The sequence below is a fragment of the Xenopus laevis genome, chromosome 7L, assembly GCF_017654675.1.
Source record: "Xenopus laevis strain J_2021 chromosome 7L, Xenopus_laevis_v10.1, whole genome shotgun sequence".
Classification (NCBI taxonomy): Eukaryota; Metazoa; Chordata; class Amphibia; order Anura; family Pipidae; genus Xenopus; species Xenopus laevis.
In genome coordinates this window covers 114066667-114085632 of record NC_054383.1, presented here as the reverse complement: position 1 = coordinate 114085632, position 18966 = coordinate 114066667, and the positions used below count along the sequence as shown (strand labels likewise).

The 18966-nt window shown below is 39.5% G+C and overlaps 1 protein-coding gene across 3 annotated transcripts in view; it reads right to left on the bottom strand.

Moving 5' to 3' along the window:
* Window positions 1-1762: 1762 nt before the first annotated feature.
* LOC108696714 (carcinoembryonic antigen-related cell adhesion molecule 1) overlaps window positions 1763-18966 on the bottom strand; it is a 29230-nt gene continuing 12026 nt past the window's right edge. For 2 of the 3 annotated variants that reach the window (XM_041569576.1, XM_018226317.2), the window contains exons 4-8: window positions 8896-9150; window positions 5704-5832; window positions 4854-4918; window positions 3601-3633; window positions 1763-2108 (exon numbers count right to left, since the gene is read on the bottom strand). In XM_041569576.1, coding sequence (XP_041425510.1) covers window positions 2061-2108; window positions 3601-3633; window positions 4854-4918; window positions 5704-5832; window positions 8896-9150 — 530 coding nt within the window. In that variant the 3' untranslated portion in view covers window positions 1763-2060. The remainder of the gene's footprint in view (window positions 2109-3600; window positions 3634-4853; window positions 4919-5703; window positions 5833-8895; window positions 9151-18966) is intronic. The other variant, XM_041569577.1, reaches the window with a different exon arrangement.

Sequence of the window (18966 nt, the reverse complement as noted above, 5' to 3'; positions counted from 1 at the left end):
GTTTCTGGTTTGAGAGAGTCATTTATCGGTTTTTGCCAATATTGTATTGAAGGGGGGTTGAGGGATTTGGTGACCAACTTTTTAGAGGTAGGGTTAGAGTAGTTTCAATGTTGGTAAGTACAAAAGACACTATAGTTCTTTGGAACTGCTGATGAAAGGCCTGCTTGATAATATATTTTTTATATGACCACATTTATGTGAGAACAGCCTATTCTAATGACGGACAAATGGTTATTTGTCAGAGTGTAAGAATAATAAAGTCTGATAACAAATGCCCCTATCATTCTGACTTAGCAATAACCAAGTGCCCAAGGCAGGAAAGGTGAAGGGAGGGGTGATGTTCCCCATTTATTATTTCTCTTATTGACGCCGGCGTCAAAAACGGGTGCCGTTTCGCAAATTTTTCACCGTTTCGCAAATTTAGCGTGAAATTCGCAAATTTTCCGGCAAAGCAAAACGGCACAAATTCGCCCATCACTAGTTAAGAACATCAGTCCTCTTCCAACATTTTGGGAGGGTTCAAGTTATATAACGTATGTATGTGTACTCCCATTTTAATCTATAAAAGCTTGTGAAAAGGGGAGTGTCTTTGGCAAAACCTCATGTTACACTTCAGTGTAACATTGAGGGCCGGATTTACATAGAGGGCACCCCTAGGCCCACTTGAACTTGTCTTTTAGGCGTCTCCATTTTCTTTATGTTTCCTCTCTTAAAGGAAAACTATACCCCCAAAATGAATACTTGAGCAACAGATAGTTTATATCAAATTGAATGACATAGTAAAGAATCTTACCAAACTGGAATATATATTTACATAAATATTGCCCTTTTACATCTCTTGCCTTGAACCACCATTTCGTGACTCTATCTGTGCTGCCTCAGAGATCACCTGACCAGAAATACTACAACACTAACTGTAACAGGAAGAAGTGAGGAAGCAAAAGGCAGAACTCTGTCTGTTAATTGGCTCATGTGACCTTACATGTGGTTTGTATTTGTGCACAGTGAATCTTACGATCTCTGGGGGCGGCCCTTATTTTTTAAAATGGCAATTTTCTATTTATGATTACCCAATGGCACATACTACTAAAAAAGTATATTATTATGATAATGGTTCATTTACATGAAGCAGGGTTTTACACATGAGCTGTTTTACTCAGTATCTTTTAATAGAGACCTACATTGTTTGGGGGGTATAGTTTTCCTTTAAGACTTTAAACCACAAGGTGGCAGTGCTGATAAATATTCTTGAAAACACTACGCAGAGAAGGAACATGTGAATCACCCAGTCCGACTCCTCCTGTCATCACTGGTTCCCTTCAGATCTGATCAGTGCCGGGGAAGATGGCACATTGTATTTCCTTCCCCCATGCGGTGGGTTCTTGAGGCACAAGACATGATGCTGTGGGTTAAGTCAACAAGAGAAGGGGGAGAAGAAACTGAAGCCAGGAACAGACAAGTACAGTTTAGAGAATCAGAATCAAATGGATAGACAGGCATATGCAGATATACATTTAAAGGAATGACAATATAATGTTCTTTTCAGAAACACAACTATAGTTTATATAAACAAGCTGCTGTGTAGCCATAGGGGCAGCCATTCAAGCACAGGATACACAGTAGATAACAGATACATTCTAAAAAATTCCATTGTACACTACAGAGCTTGTATCTTATGTGCTGTGTATCCTGTGCCTTATCTCCTATTACAGCTTTAAATGGCTGCCCCCATGGCTACACAGCAGCTTGTTTATATAAACTATAGTAGAGTTTCTGAGGCAAACACACCAGTTTTACCAGTGCTGAATAACAGTACATTATATTTTCATTACATAAACACACTATAACTGTAGAATCAATCATTGAACTCCGCTCATTACATTATTCTTTGGTCATTAAAGAAGTTGTCAGGAGATTAAACAATCAAAGGAAACTTGTAAGTGCTCAGCAATTGTAATTTGATTTTCGCCAGTCTTTAGTTCCTCTTGAATACTGATAATAAATAATCCTGTTGTAAGCGTTTTCCACATCAATAGTTGATATGAATTATCTGTATTGCGTTATAGCTTCAGATCGCTGTACATATTCTGAGATGAGTAATCCAGTCCCTGAAAAATGAAAGTATTTATTTTGTCATTACTCTTTCTCTTGCCTAGGTGCTCCAAAAAAATCATCATCAGTAAAAACAAGTACAGGTATAGGACTGTCACCTGTTATCTAGCATGCTTGGGACCTGGAGTTTTCCGGGTTAGGGGTCTTTCTGTAATTTGGATCTCCATACTTTAAATTTATATACTAAAACTTGTTTATTTTTCCTACTTTTTTATTAAAATAAACTTGACCTAACGCTCATCCATGAATTTAGCGCATTTATCAAGTAATCAGCTTGAAAAAGTTGCTGGAAAAAAAATCACAACAAAATCAAACAACAATTTGAATTGTCCACGTTTTTGGGTTGCTGCCCAAAACCCCCAAATTGTTCAGATTATCATAAAAACCCAGTGCAGACCATGATATCTTCAAATTGAAAAAGGGACATCTGCCATTGTCTTCTGCATGACCTCAACAGGTTTCAGTTGGTGTATTTTTGGAGTCAGATTGTTAGCAGTTGCTCACAATAAAAAAAAAAAAAAAAAATCTGAGTTTTTTTTTCCTATAAAAAATCAAATTTTCCTCCCTAAAAAGCTCCACCAGAAAAAATTGAGGCTTCATAAATAGGCCCCTAGGTCTACTAAAAATAACTGAAACAATAAACCCAATAGGATTGTTTTGACTTCAATAAGGATCAATTATGTCTTAGTTTGGATCAAGTTATAAAGTAAAAGGAAACTTTTTTTAATATTTGATTTATTTGATTAAAATGGGAGAAGGCCTTCCCATAATTTGGAGCGTTCTGGATAACAGGTTTCCAGATAACAGATCCCATACCTGTATTTGAAGTTTGGTGCATCCTAAAAATAACCAAAGTTTTGGCCCCACTCCCACTGGACAGCCTTTTTTGAATGTATTGTGTTTGCCAAACCTTTTAACAATATATGTATATATATATATATATATATATATATATATATATATATATATATATATATATTTATATATGCGTATGTATGTGTGTGGGTGTGCATTAGAAATGTGTAGTTAAAATGTATACTGTTATGGTATTATAGTATTTATATTAAAGTATTTTTTTAAACCAGATATATAAACTATATAACTATATATTGCAAGTGAACATGACAGCATTTACAAGAGCCACTAGGTCCTAATAGTGTTTATGCATAGAAAGATTTTCTTGTTTGGGAGATGGATAGGACTAAATTAAGATGATCAAATCTTGATCTTGAGTCAGTGATTGGATGACATGAGGGATCTCCACAAACCCAGTGTCTGAGGACTTTATTCAAAGCCCAAATAAGTCCTCAGATAATAGGTGTTTCCAGGCTGCCTAATCAAACATTGATCATTGAAGGAATCATCCGGGACCCATACATAGAAGACTGCCAAACCAGTCAACAGTGTCTTCGTCAGGAGCCAGTACTGGACCAGAAACTGCAGGATTTAATTATTGTTCTATAGTTAAATGGGATATGGGTAACATACCACGTATGGAGTTTCCTCTTTTTCAGGATGAGCCTAAATATAGGAAAATGAAAGGAATAATGAAATGAAAGAAATAAATTGCCTTTAGCAATTTGTGTATTACGTAATGCAGTGACAGAATGGCTGTAGACATTTATACAACACAATCAACAAAATTTTAAAAAGTGTATTAAACTTCTACACAGAAGGTAAATTACACTATTTCAAAGCCAATAGAAATCCAAAATATTACCCTGACCCCCATTACTTTTTGAATATTGTTCTAAATATTGTAACAGAGAAGTGAGTCATTTGGGGGAATCAAATGATGCCTGCACAGTTTTTTTTAACTATAGTAATAAAAAACTGCAAAGCTATTTTCTTGTAGCAATGACATTAGAGGCTATTGGCCATGGCTAATTTCCAAATTGGTAGATGTGAGTAAATTGTTTCAAGTTCGGGTATTGTAGGAAATTGGGAATGACAAAACAATTTTCCAGTTCAGAGTTAATTGTATTGATCATTAGGGATGCACCGTATCCACTATTTTGGATTCAGCCGAACCCCCGAATCCTTTGTGAAAGATTCGGCCGAATACCGAACCGAATCCGAATGCTAATTTGCATATGCAAATTAGGGGTGGGAAGGGGGAAAAAATTTACTTCCTTGTTTTGTGACAAAAAGTCACATGATTTCCCCCAATTCTAATTTACATATGCAAATTAGGATTCAGCTTCGGTTCGGCCAGGCAGAAGGATTCGGCCGAATCCCGAACCGAATCCTGGATCGGTGCATCCCTATTTATCATGCTTAAGAAGAAGCCAAAATTCAAGAATTTATTACATTCCAATATATTCTGCTTCCTCCCTGCGTTATTTGCCATTATACCACAAAATGACAAAGTCAGTTTGGGGTAATTGAACATATAACATGAAGGGAAACTGTCTACACTGCTTGTATTTCCTCTATTGAAGCAGGGGTTGGTAGAACTAGATATATGTCCCATTTAAAGGAACAGACCCAACAGAAATAGAGATCAGCAACAACAAACTTTTTTGTACAAGAATCAGTGGTTTCCAGTTTATTGCAAAAGGTTCATTTGCAAAGAAAATGCTCAAAAGACATTTGAAATGACTTAGAAGACATTTAAGCAAATTGTTCTAATGCCACACAAACTGTCGTTTGTAGGCCTGAGGCAATGGTAAATAGTATGGACAAACATGCATAGTTCTATGTACTGCAAAGTATGATGTTCCTGTACATTAACTACTTACCACTAAAGTGTTGGAAATGTTATGATATATTTGGTATGGATCCTCTCCTCTGTCACCTGATTGCCCTAAATGATGGATAATTTTATTTTATATATATATTGTATAATGGTCCTTGAACTATACACACTAAACACACTTTATCAACGAGGACCTACTTTTAAAAGGGTGTGCCAGTTTAAAGATATAAAGATATATATACTGTATAGAACATGCAAATGTTTTGGTAAAGATAGCTACTAAAATTAGAATTTATTTTGTCTTCTCCTATTCACTGCTATGCCATCCCCTAAAAAGTGTAGATGGTTTAAAATCCTTTGATTTAATCAACTTGCTTCATACTGTCTAATGTTGACTATCAATGCATAAAGTCCAATACGAAGATGTTGTCCATTGCAGACTTTTTATATCATGACTTTGCTGTGCTTTCTACAAGGTAAACAATATACAGTATAATGGTGCTTGACCACCTGTTCAATCAAATTAGTTTATTATAATTTAAATACAAACCCCCATACATAATAAAAGGCTCTAAGTTTGCCCAGGAGCGGTAACCCATAGCAACCACTAAGATGTTTGCTTTTAAACAGGTGACCAGGAAATGCTACCTGCTGATTGGTTGCTATGGGTTTTTGCCCCTGGGCAAAATTAGTGCCTTTCATTACATAACCCCTTTAGTATATTTAAATACTGTGAGCAATCTGAAAGTGATGTATTCTAATTCTTAAAAGCACAATAAAAACAAGACTCTCTTTTCCTGGTCTCTATACATTCTTGTTTTGGAAATAATTATTCCCATATTGTCCCAGTAACAGACATGCTGTTACTTCTACCCTGTTTAATTCGGCCTTACCTTTCAAGGGAACAACGTATCTCTTGTACAGAAGGAACGTAGCACAGATGATGAGTACACTCCCCAAGATGCACCCACAGACGATGGCAGCTAAAATGACTGCATAGTTGTCTGAAAGAGGCTCAAAATCTGTGAAATTAAACACACAAAGCACCAATTTGGTGAAAAGGCTGTCTTATTTTATATAATTCTTATTGGGTGCACATGGGCAAGGCTTAATTTACATACTAAACAAGTTAGCCCCAGTACTCTCAATATATAACCCCCTAAAAAAATATTCTTGCACAACTGAACTGTAGCATCTAGTAAAAAAAGAGACACTTTTAGTTACAAAATTTGTACAAAGCATGCAGAAGCTGACGCGCCCAGTCAAGGCAGTGTCCATGCGTCAGTCCTATCCTAAGTGAAAAAAAAGAAAGTGTTACCTTTGGGGGGAGACAGACCATTCCTGCTTTTCTCTTTATTTCAGCTTGTTTTTCGTTTTAAAAAACTATATTTTTTGGGGAGGTGGCTCTCTCCTTAAATGCTTGCTCTCCCAACCCCCGCCTAATGGTGTCTTTGGAAGAGATCATGCTAAATAAAGAGAAAAGCAGGAATGGTCTGTCTCCCCCCAAAGGTAACACTTTTTTTTTTTTTACTTAAAGGATAGGACTGACGCATGGACACTGCCTTGACGGGGCGTGTCAGCTTATGTATGCTTTGTACAAATTTTGTAACTGTTGAGAGTGCTGGGTCTAACTTGTTTAGTATATATATATATATATATATATATATATATAATAGTAAATGGACCCGCACTCCAAAATTTTCAGATGCATAATAGTAAATGGACCCGCACTCCAAAATTTTCTTGAAGAAAAGTGATAAGTTTTATTTCACAGTTGCATATCCGACGTTTCGGTCCACACTGGGACCTTTTTCAAGCTTGAAAAAGGTCCCAGTGTGGACCGAAACTTGACCAACGCACCCACTACTTATAAAATCCGGTAAGAGTGCGCTCACCAAAGTGACTTTTTATATATATATATATATATACTGTATATATATATATATATATATATATATATATATATATATATAATGTTCAAATATATATATAGTGAAAAAGGATTGCGGCACTCACAGGGTTTTAGTTTTTCACTAAAACCCTGTGAGTGCCGCAATCCTTTTTCACTGCTTATTTCCCATGCTGGCACCCAGGTATTAATTTTGTCTACGGAGTGCACCATTCCTTTGGTTTTATATATATATCTTTCAGACGAATATCTGCACTCAGTCAATCTTAATAAATAGAAGGAGGGGTGCCTGGTAAATCGTGTATACACCAATAGTTTCCAGACCAGCACTCCCATTTGTGTAAAAAGCGTAATCTTTTATTGTTGCATAGTATCAATGCCCAACGTTTCGGTCCCTATTGGGACCTTTTTCAAGGATGATGGTCAACAATAAAAGATTACGCTTTTTACACAAAAGGGAGTGCTGGTCTGGAAACTCACGGGATCGTTTTAGATGAACGCAAAGAAGTTATTTATTCCACTCAACGTTTCGATCCCTCACTGGGATTTTCTTGAGTGTCGCTATTCCTTGTGCAAATATATATATATATATACTGTACCACTGTATATATATATATATATATATATATATATATATATATATATATATATATATATATATATATATATATATATATATATATATATATAAAAGTAAAGTCGTTGTTCTGTGATGTGATTTGAATATATCCTTTTTGCAACGAAAATCCTAAGTGGCGCTTCTTATTTATCAAAAAATTGTCTATATATACGGTATATATATATATATATATATATATATATATATATATATATATATATATATACACACACACACAGAAAAAAAGGCTCACACTAACAGGACTTACAAATGGAAATAAAGTGTTTATTTGGCAAAAACAACTAACGTTTTGCCTAAATCACTAGCCTTTATCAAAGTGCTTAAACAAAATGACTGCAACCATTTACAGTTCCTGTGGTGGGAAAGGGAATTAAGTGACGTCACCACACCATACTGACGAAATAAATAAAGTATATACAATACATTTAAAAAAACACAACCAAATAATATATAATAAAAAAGGAAAGTAATCATAGTTGTTCCTATCAGTAGACAATAGATACAGCAATGTTGTAACAAAGTTTTAGCATATCGAGCAATCATAGTACAATGTTTCAAGAGTGTTTGTTTCAAAGAAGTCGGAACAAAATTATTAGTAGCAGTGTCTCAATTATAGCAGTAAGCAAACATACCACCGTATAAGCTTATTTAAGCAATTAATTATATTGATAATGGATTTTTGATAAATACACTATTCATGAAGCCATGACATAGATACGTGCGGTATATACCTAAATAACTAGCAGAAAGGTGTTCACGTTTAGGATTGCTAGTAAGGTGACAATTATTGGAATAGATATGGAGCAGCTAAATCTAAGACAGTATACTCTGTACTTTTGTTGCAATGTACGTTTTGTTGCGCATATAGTAGCGACCTGGGGTCTGCCATGTTCAGGAGACGGACTTGTCATAATGGCAATGCGATGCCTGTGTAATTATTCTGCACGACCAGTAGACGGTGCATCAAGCTTATTGTAAGTGGCTAAAATGTCAGCATCTAGTACGTTGTTAAGGTATTGGACCCCAGCAACCCATGAAGTAGGATATGTGATAAATGTTTGGCAGCAATGCATTATTTTTCTATTATAGAACATGTCCATATCAATCAAAGTAAACCCCATAGTAAGGTACTTACAGGATAAATCAAAATAAGATATAAAGACAATTATACATGGAGAATAGTATGGAGAGTGTATGTATAGAGGGCATAGAACTGGAATCAGAAAAACAATCAGAAAAAAGACAAAGGGGAGCCAACATCGGATAATGGCCAGTTAGAGCAAAACATTAATTATGTAAGGTTGCTCTAATGAAGAATTGGTACAATGAGTGCATGGGTGAGTTTAGGAGCTTTATGAGAGAGGAAAGAACAAGTATTGGCTAGGTTGGTTATGAAAGTGGTGCTGATGAGACTAGAGAAAGAAAGAGAAGAATCAAAGAGTAATCCCGAGACAGCATGTAGAAGTAAGGCAGAAAAATGATCAGTTATACATGCTGTATACTTGCTTGAGGGCAGTGACAGGTTTCAGAACTTACTATTCACAGTCACATATATAGAGGTTTCCAGCGAGAGTTTTGTCACTGAATTAGTCACGGTACAGGTATAATATCCCACATTCTTCGATGTGGCCTGTTGAATGTGCCATAAGTTATTTTGCAATTCTAAAAGAGTCCAGTTAAATTTCCACTGATAGGTTGGTGTTGGAACAGAATCAGCAGAACATTCCAACAGCATGGGGTTCCCATAAGTCACTTGTAGCGATCCTGTAATTTTCAGGTTCTGTGGACCATCTACAATAACAAGAGACCCACACATAATAAACATGAGAGGAAAACAGGATCAAAACAAGTGAAATGAAGCAAAGATCCCATATATTCTAAAGAAACAAAGAATGTAAATGAATTGGGTAAGATACAGCTACAGATTCATAGATTCCTAAGAACTGGGACTTAAGCAACAGCAAAAGTAATAAAAATAGCAAAGCAGCCAAATAAGAATAAAAATTTGCATGTTGCAATGTAATATTCTTCATTAGACTTTTATTGCATTGTGAATCATAATTGTGCTTTGTAAACCTTTAAGACCTGCTTGAACGTGGCATAAACTTTTGTAGCAAATGTAAAAACTTTTTCATTATTATTATTAACATGTATTTATATAGCGCCAACATATTGCGTAGCACTGTACATGAAGATGTTTTATTACATACACTAAGCACTATAGCAAACTATAAAATTCGCAATCGCTATCCTACTGTCTTGCAAGTGGCATTGCATTGTGAAAGATTTCTCCATTGGCAATCAATATTACAGTCTCCCATAAATGATGAAATGTTTGGGGTATGGGGGTGATATTTGTGTACAATGTATTGTATAGCACAAAATTCAAGTTGTGTGACTGCAAAATTTTTTCTCTGCACTTATGGGTCGCCAGTCTGCTAGTGCAACCTGCTTTGATTTATATTGCTTTTCCTGCAAGCTCCAAATTCCATTGACTCTTTACTGCTGCACTGCAAGTTGTAATGATATCACACCCTCCATTCCCCACAGAGCAGCCCATCAGCAGAACAATGGGAAGGTAACAGGATAACAGCTCCCTGACACCTGCATTGCTAAAAATGCCCCCATGCCCCACCTAGCCTTAGATGTTACAATACTACTCAATAGTAAAACACCCAAGGGCTGAATGTGACTCCTGTTGTGTTTTGGTAGCCGAGGACAGTGACACCTACACATTGAGTAGGAGAAACAATAGATTATCTGAAGTTCCAATGTGAAGTGCTGGCATAGGATCAGCCATAATGACCTGAGATGGCTTCCTACAGACTAACATTATTAATATAATACAATTATTGGGTCAAGAATAAAACGTAAAATGGTAGAATGAATACGGGTGGGCGAATTTTTTCGCCTGGTTTCGCCCCGAAATTGACGCCGATAAACTTGTATGGCGTTGTGCGACAAAAAAAAAGACGCTTGTCAAAAAAAATTTGACGCGCGACCAAATTTTTTTGACGCCCATAGATTTTAATGGTCGTCTGCATCATTTCGCCAGTGGCGAATTTTCGGCGGAACGAAGCAGGTCAAATTTGCCCATCCCTAAGAATGAATTATTTGCAATATAAACAATTTGATTTAGTAATAAAAACTACACCATAATAATCATGGTAGAATACCTTCAACAAAAATCAAGAGTACTCATTTGTATCTGCCAATCAAATGGGGAATTATAAAAATAAAAGCTTAATAGGAACACCATTAACCACAATTTACTTCCTACTTTACTGAAGGCTTTTGATTGGCCACAGACCAGCGAGACCACAGCTCCCTGCAACATCTCTAACTTATTACAGCAAGGTAGAGCAACATTCTGCCTGAAAAACACAGTGAGTATGACAGGGATACTTGTTTCACTCTTATATAAAATTATTTTAAAAAATTTAAAATGGTACCACTTTTCAGTATTGTATCTAAGAATTTAAATTTGTGTGGGTGTTGTTGGCTCAAACCAACAAAAAATCCAATTATGGAATATATAAACCTTAAAATGTGGAATTAAAATTGAAAATTGATATCCTTTAATTTACACACACACATATAACTAATCGGTGACTGACCAGTCAACTAATTCATAAAAACAATTAAAAAAGCAATAAATCAATGCATAAATAAATTGATAAGAGGGAATCACTTCTGACCATGATTCCCTCACAGCTCACATCATTCAGTGTAGAGCTAAAAAATGTATTACAGCTAAAAATACAAAAATAACAAAAAAGTTTTATATCAATTATCTGTTCCAAAAAATACATCTAATATTAGGTGGAAACGTGATGTCTATAATCCAAAAAATCTTAAAAAACAATCTTAAAAAAGAAGACTAAAAATGTACATCCAAACACTTTTTGCAGGTTGGTAGTTCACAAAGTTTTGGAGGTTGGCCCACGAAAGTTCAAGCTCAACAACCTCTATAATTCATGACTCAAATTCTTTTTGACCTGAAAGAATATAATAAAAAATTTTTGAGCTATCTTCGGTGGAACGCATGTGCAGCCAGCCAGTTGGAATTCACCACCCTTTTAACAAGATGCGAAGGTGAAACAAAAGTATACCAGGAGCAACATTGAGCGTGGAGAAGAGTGGTGAGACCTTGAAATTGGGAGACCTACTACATGGGCAGATTTATCAAAGTTCAAATTTTGAATTCATGTGAATTTTTTTTTCTCTAATAAATTTGAACATACTCACAATAGTACTCACATAGTTATACGTGTGTGTGTATAAATTAAAGGTAACGTTTTCATTTTCAATTCAACTTTGTTTTTTAAGGTTTATATAATTATTACAGCCATTTTTTTGGTCTTATCAATAAAAACAAACATCTTTATTCAATAGGAACATGGAATCTTTGGCATGTGGTGATTGGGTCCTTGTGTTTGCTGTGCTCTACAGATGTAAAAAGAATCAGTTTAAAGAACATTCTTTTATAAGGATCCAAAAGGCAACATGTCATTTAAGTGACTTTGCAGAGTATTGCTGGTTACTGGTAGGGATGTAGCGAACGTCGGAAAAAAAGTTCGCGAACATATTCGCGAACTTGCGCAAAAATGCGAGCGGTTCGCGAACGGTTCGCGAACCCCATAGACTTCAATGGGAAGGCGAACTTTAACATCTAGAAAAGACATTTCTGGCCAGAAAAATGATTTTAAAGTTGTTTAAAGGGTGCAACGACCTGGACAGTGGCATGCCAGAGGGGGATCAAGGGCAAAAATGTATCTGAAAAATCTGCCTGTGTGTGCTTGGAAGAGATAGTGTAGGGGGAGAGCTGTTAGTGATTTCAGGGACAGATGATAGTAAGCTTGCTGGCTAGTAATCTGCTTGATACTGCTCTGTATTGGAGGGACAGAAGTCTGCAGGGATTTGAGGGACATTTTAGCTTAGGTAGCTTTGCTGGCTAGTAATCTACTGTTCTCTTTAAACAACTGCCATACGTTGACCTTGTAGGCATTGTTTGCCCAGTTTTTTTGGACGCAGCCACTGAAGCACAGTTGCCAGAAAAAATATGCCATATAAATGCTGAAAATAGTCATTTTTCGCCATACGTTGACCTTGTAGACATTGTTTGCCCAGTTTTTTTGGACGCAGCCACTGAAGCACAGTTGCCAGAAAAATTATGCCATATAAATGCTGAAAATATAAATTTTTTTGGTTGCAGCCACTGAAGCACAGAGGCCAGAAAAATTATGCCATATAAATGCAGAAAATATGCATTTTTTTGGTCGCAGCCACTGAAGCACAGTTGACAGAAAAATTATGCCATATAAATGCTGAAAATATAAATTTTTTGGTTGCAGCCACTGAAGCACAGAGGCCAGAAAAATTATGCCATATAAATGCAGAAAATATGCATTTTTTTGGTCGCAGCCACTGAAGCACAGTTGCCAGAAAAAATATGCCATATAAATGCTGAAAATAGTCATTTTTTGCCATATACGTTGAGTCAACGTATGGCAAAAAATGACTATTTTCAGCATTTATATGGCATATTTTTTCTGGCCTCTGTGCTTCAGTGGCTGCGGCCAAAAAAACTGGGCAAACAATGCCTACAAGGTCAACGTCGTTGACCTTGTAGGCATTGTTTGCCCAGTTTTTTTGGCCGCAGCCACTGAAGCACAGAGGCCAGAAAAAATATGCCATATAAATGCTGAAAATAGTCATTTTTTTGGTCGCAGCCACTGAAGCACAGTTGCCAGAAAAATTATGCCATATAAATGCTGAAAATATAAATTTTTTTGGTTGCAGCCACTGAAGCACAGAGGCCAGAAAAATTATGCCATATAAATGCTGAAAATATAAATTTTTTTGGTTGCAGCCACTGAAGCACAGTTGACAGAAAAATTATGCCATATAAATGCTGAAAATATAATTTTTTTTGGTTGCAGCCACTGAAGCACAGAGGCCAGAAAAATTATGCCATATAAATGCAGAAAATATGCATTTTTTTTGGTTGCAGCCACTAAAGCACAGAGGCCAGAAAAATTATGCCATATAAATGCAGAAAATATGCATTTTTTTGGACGCAGCCACTGAAGCACAGAGGCCAGAAAAATTATGCCATATAAATGCAGAAAATATGCATTTTTTTGGTTGCAGCCACTGAAGCACAGTTGCCAGAAAAAATATGCCATATAAATGCTGAAAATAGTCATTTTTTGCCATACGTTGACCTTGTAGACATTGTTTGCCCAGTTTTTTTGGTTGCAGCCACTGAAGCACAGAGGCCAGAAAAAATTAAACCAGTAGGGTTTGCACCCTAGTTTGTAACGGTGGCGGAGGGAGGAGGAGGACGCTAAAGGACAGCTGTGTGTGGAGTCATGAGGCTTGAAGAGAAGGACAGCTGCATAGAAGTCAGAACAAGTCTTCCGGCGTGCAGTAACCCTCCGAGATCCACCCCTCATTCATTTTAATAAAGGTCAGGTAATCGACACTTTTGTGACCTAGGCGAGTTCTCTTCTCAGTTACAATCCCTCCTGCTGCACTGAAGGTCCTTTCTGAGAGCACACTTGAGGCTGGGCAAGACAAGAGGTTCATGGCAAATTGGGACAGCTCTGGCCACAGATCAAGCCTGCGCACCCAGTAGTCCAGGGGTTCATCGCTCCTCAGAGTGTCGATATCTGCAGTTAATGCCAGGTAGTCCGCTACCTGCCGGTCGAGGCGTTCTTTGAGGGTGGATCCAGAAGGGTTGTGGCGCTGCCTTGGACAGAAAAACATTTGCATGTCTGACGTTACAGACTGGCCAAAGGGCTTTGTCCTTGCAGGTGTGCTCGTGGCAGGATTACTGGCACCTCTGCCCCTGGAATGTTGATGAGTTCCTGAAGTGACATCACCCTTAAAAGCATTGTACAACATGTTTTGCAGGCTGGTTTGTAAATGCCGCATCTTTTCGGACTTGTGGTATGTTGGTAACATTTCTGACACTTTATGCTTGTACCGAGGGTCTAGTAGCGTTGCGACCCAGTACAGGTCCTTCTCCTTAAGCCTCTTGATACGGGGGTCCTTCAACAGGCATGACAGCATGAAAGACCCCATTCTCACAAGGTTGGATGCAGAGCTATCCATCTCCGCTTCCTCATTATCAAGGACTGCATCATCCACGGTCTCCTCCCCCCAGCCACGTACAAGACCAGGGGTCCCCAAAAGGTCACCACTAGCCCCCTGGGAAGCCTGCTCCTGTTGGTCCTCCTCCTCCTCCTCCACAAAGCCACCTTCCTCCTCTGACTCCACTTCTGGCACCTCTCCCTGCGTTGCAGCAGGTGCCTGGGTTCGTTCTGGTGATTCCGACCAGAAATCGTGCGCTTCCAGCTCCTCGTCACGCTGGTCTACAGCCTCATCTGTCACTCGTCGCACGGCACGCTCCAGGAATAAAGCGAAGGGTATTAGGTCGCTGATGGTGCCTTCGGTGCGACTGACCATATTTGTCACCTCTTCAAAAGGTCGCATGAGCCTGCAGGCATCGCGCATAAGCACCCAGTAACGGGGGAAAAAAATCCCCAGCTGTGCAGATCCAGTCCTACCACCCAGTTCAAAAAGGTACTCGTTGACGGCCCTTTGTTGTTGCAGCAGACGTTCCAACATAAGGAGCGTTGAATTCCAGCGAGTCTGGCTGTCAGAAATCAAATGCCTGACTGGCATGTTGTAGCGCTGCTGAATGTCAGCAAGGCGTGCCATGGCTGTGTAGGAACGCCTGAAATGGGCCGACACCTTTCTGGACTGGGTGAGAACGTCCTGGAATCCTGGGTACTTGGAGACAAAACGTTGGACTATTAAATTTAACACATGTGCCATGCAGGGCACATGTGTTAAATTGCCTAGTCTCAACGCTGCCAACAGATTGCTTCCATTGTCACACACCACTTTTCCGATCTGCAGTTGGTGTGGGGTCAGCCACCGATCGGCCTGTGACTGCAGAGATGACAGGAGTACAGATCCGGTATGGTTTTTGCTTTCCAGGCACGTCATCCCCAAGACAGCGTGACAACGGCGTACCTGGCACGTCGAATAGCCTAGGGGGAGCTGGGGGTGCACAGGTGTGGAGGAGGAGAAGGAGGACCCAGCAGCAGAGTAAGAAGAAGAAGAAGACGAGGTAGAGAGCGATGGAGGAGTAGAGGTGGTGGCAGAACCGCGTGCAATCCGTGGCGGTGACACCAACTCCACTGTTGTTGTTGAGCTACCCATTCCCTGCTTCCCAGCCATTACCAAGTTCACCCAGTGGGCAGTGTAGGTGACATACCTGCCCTGACCATGCTTGGAGGACCATGCGTCAGTAGTCATATGGACCTTTGGCCCAACACTAAGTGACAGAGATGCGGTAACTTGGCTCTGCACATGTTGGTACAGGTGTGGTATTCCCTTTTTAGAAAAAGGCTGGGTACCTTCCACTGCGGTGTCCCAATTGCTACAAATTTGCGGAAGGCCTCAGAGTCCACCAGCTGGTATGGTAAAAGCTGGCGGGCTAAGAGTGCAGACAAGCCAGCTGTCAGACGCCGGGCAAGGGGGTGACAGTCAGACATTGGCTTCTTACGCTCAAACATGGCCTTCACAGAAACTTGGCTGGTGGCAGATGACTGGGAATGGGAACAGGTGGTCAAGGTGGAAGGCGGAGTGGAGGGTGGTTCAGACGGGTCAAGGAGAGCAGAGGTAGAGCAGTAAGATGCTGGACCAGAAGGAGTGTGGCTTTTAGTTTGCCTGTTGCCTTTGAGGTGTTGCTCCCAAAGTGCTTTGTGCTTGCCGCTCATGTGCCTTCGCATAGAAGTTGTACCTATGTGGCTGTTGGGCTTACCAAGGCTCAGTTTCTGACTGCACTCATTGCAAATTACAATGCTTTTGTCAGAGGCACACACATTAAAAAAATCCCACACTGCTGACTTTTTGGAAGTGTGCGATCTGGCGGTAACAGTAGAAGTTGGCGGAGTTGGCGGTATTGGCGGCAATGGCGGGTGCGTTGGCCGGCTGAACACAGGTGCCGATACATGTTGTTGCCCTACTGATCCCTGCGGGCTGTCCTCCCTGCTTCTTCTAAGTCTTATTCTCCTACTGCCTCTCTGACTCTCCGTCTCTCCATCTGAACTACCCTCCTCTTGCTCTCTTCTACTAGGCACCCACAAAACATCAATCTCCTCATCATCATTCTCCTCAGATGCATCAATTTCTTCTGACACATCACAGAAGGAAGCAGCAGCGGGGACCTCCTCCTCATCACTCATTATGTCCATCTCTATCGTGTTCTCTGCCAGAATTAAATCTGGTGTAAGGTCCTCATCTCCTTCATCTTCTTCTGGCAATAATGGTTGCGCATTACTCAGTTCAAGAAACTCATTGGAAAATAACTCCTCTGACCCCAGTGAAGAAGGGGCACCGGTGGTGGAGGAAGTGTTACGTGGGGTGGCCATAGCAGTGGAGGATGAGGAGGATGTTGTGGTAAAGTTAGAAACGGTAGAGGATGGGGTGTGCTGTGTAAGCCAGTCAACTACCTCTTCAGCATTTTGGGAGTTCAGGGTCATTGGCTTTTTAAAACTGGGCAATTTGCTAGGGCCACAGGATTGCATAGCAGCACGGCCCCTAGCACGGCCTCTGCGTGGCGGCCTGCCTTTGCCTGGCATTATTTTTAAAAAAACAACAACAACAACAAAAACTCAGTTGGTTTTTCTGGAAACGATAATACACACAGCTAGATGGCGGGTTGAAGAAAACACTGTGCAAATAATGCCTACAAGGTCAACGTATACACTACTACAGCGGTGGATACGGATTACGTAAAATATATGAATGCTGCTTGAAAAAAAGTAACTCAAGTGGTTTTTCTAGAGACGATAATATTATCAATATTTAGACAAAATGTGAACAAGCTCACACAGCTCGATGGCGGGTTGAAGAAAACAGTGTGCAAATAATGCCTACAAGGTCAACGTATACACTACTACAGCGGTGGATACGGATTACGTAAAATATATGAATGCTGCTTGAAAAAAGTGACTCCGGTGTTTTTTCTGGAGACGGTAATATTATGGATATTTAGACAGAATGTGAACAAGGTCACACAGCTCGATGGCGGGTTGAAGAAAACAGTGTGCAAATAATGCCTACAAGGCCAACGTATACACTACTACAGCGGTGGATACGGATTACGTAAAATATATGAATGCTGCTTGAAAAAAGTGACTCCGGTGTTTTTTCTGGAGACGGTAATATTATGGATATTTAGACAGAATGTGAACAAGGTCACACAGCTCGATGGCGGGTTGAAGAAAACAGTGTGCAAATAATGCCTACAAGGCCAACGTATACACTACTACAGCGGTGGATACGGATTACGTAAAATATATGAATGCTGCTTGAAAAAAGTGACTCCGGTGTTTTTTCTGGAGACGGTAATATTATGGATATTTAGACAGAATGTGAACAAGGTCACACAGCTCGATGGCGGGTTGAAGAAAACAGTGTGCAAATAATGCCTACAAGGCCAACATATACACTACTACAGCGGTGGATACGGATTACGTAAAATATATTATGGCTGCTTGAAAAAAGTGACTCCGGTGTTTTTTCTGGAGACGGTAATATTATGGATATTTAGACAGAATGTGAACAAGGTCACACAGCTCGATGGCGGGTTGAAGAAAACAGTGTGCAAATAATGCCTACAAGGCCAACGTATACACTACTACAGCGGTGGATACGGATTACGTAAAATATATTATGGCTGCTTGAAAAAAGTGACTCCGGTGTTTTTTCTGGAGACGGTAATATTATGGATATTTAGACAGAATGTGAACAAGGTCACACAGCTCGATGGCGGGTTGAAGAAAACAGTGTGCAAATAATGCCTACAGGGCAAATAATGCCTAAAAGGTCAACTTATACACTACTACAGCGGTAGTAAAATAAAAAAAGTAAAATAAAAAAAAATGAATATTAAAAAAAAAAATTAAAGTTGGTGCTGCTGAACTACTAGGAGCAGCAGATTAGCACACCAGTCCCACTCCCCAACACTGCTAGACTAATAGCACTGGGCTCTTATAGTAGTAGTAGTAGTAGTAGTAGTAAAACAACAAAAAAATAAATAAAAGCAGTCCTTACAAGGACTACTGTTATTGCAGCAGTCAGCAGATGAGATCAGAAGCAGGACAGCTGCCCACTGCAGCTACATACAGAGCACTGCAGTAGAAGGTAGATTACTAGCCAGCAAAGCTACCTAAGCTTAAATGTCCCTCAAACCCCTGCAGACTTCTGTCCCTCCAATAACAGAGCAGTATCAAAACGATTACTAGCCAGCAAACTTTCAACTGTCCCTGAAATCACTAACAGGCAGCAGCTCTCTCCCTACACTATCTCTTCAGCACACACAGGCAGAGTGAAAAAACGCTGCAGGGCTTCGGTTTTTATAGGGAAGGGGAGTGGTCCAGGGGAGAGCTTCCTGATTGGCTGCCATGTACCTGCTGGTCTGGGGTGAGAGGGCAAAAAAAAGCGCCAACAATGGCGAACCCAAAATGGCGAACGTCGCGCGACGTTCGCGAACTTCCGGCGAGCGCGAACACCCGATGTTCGCGC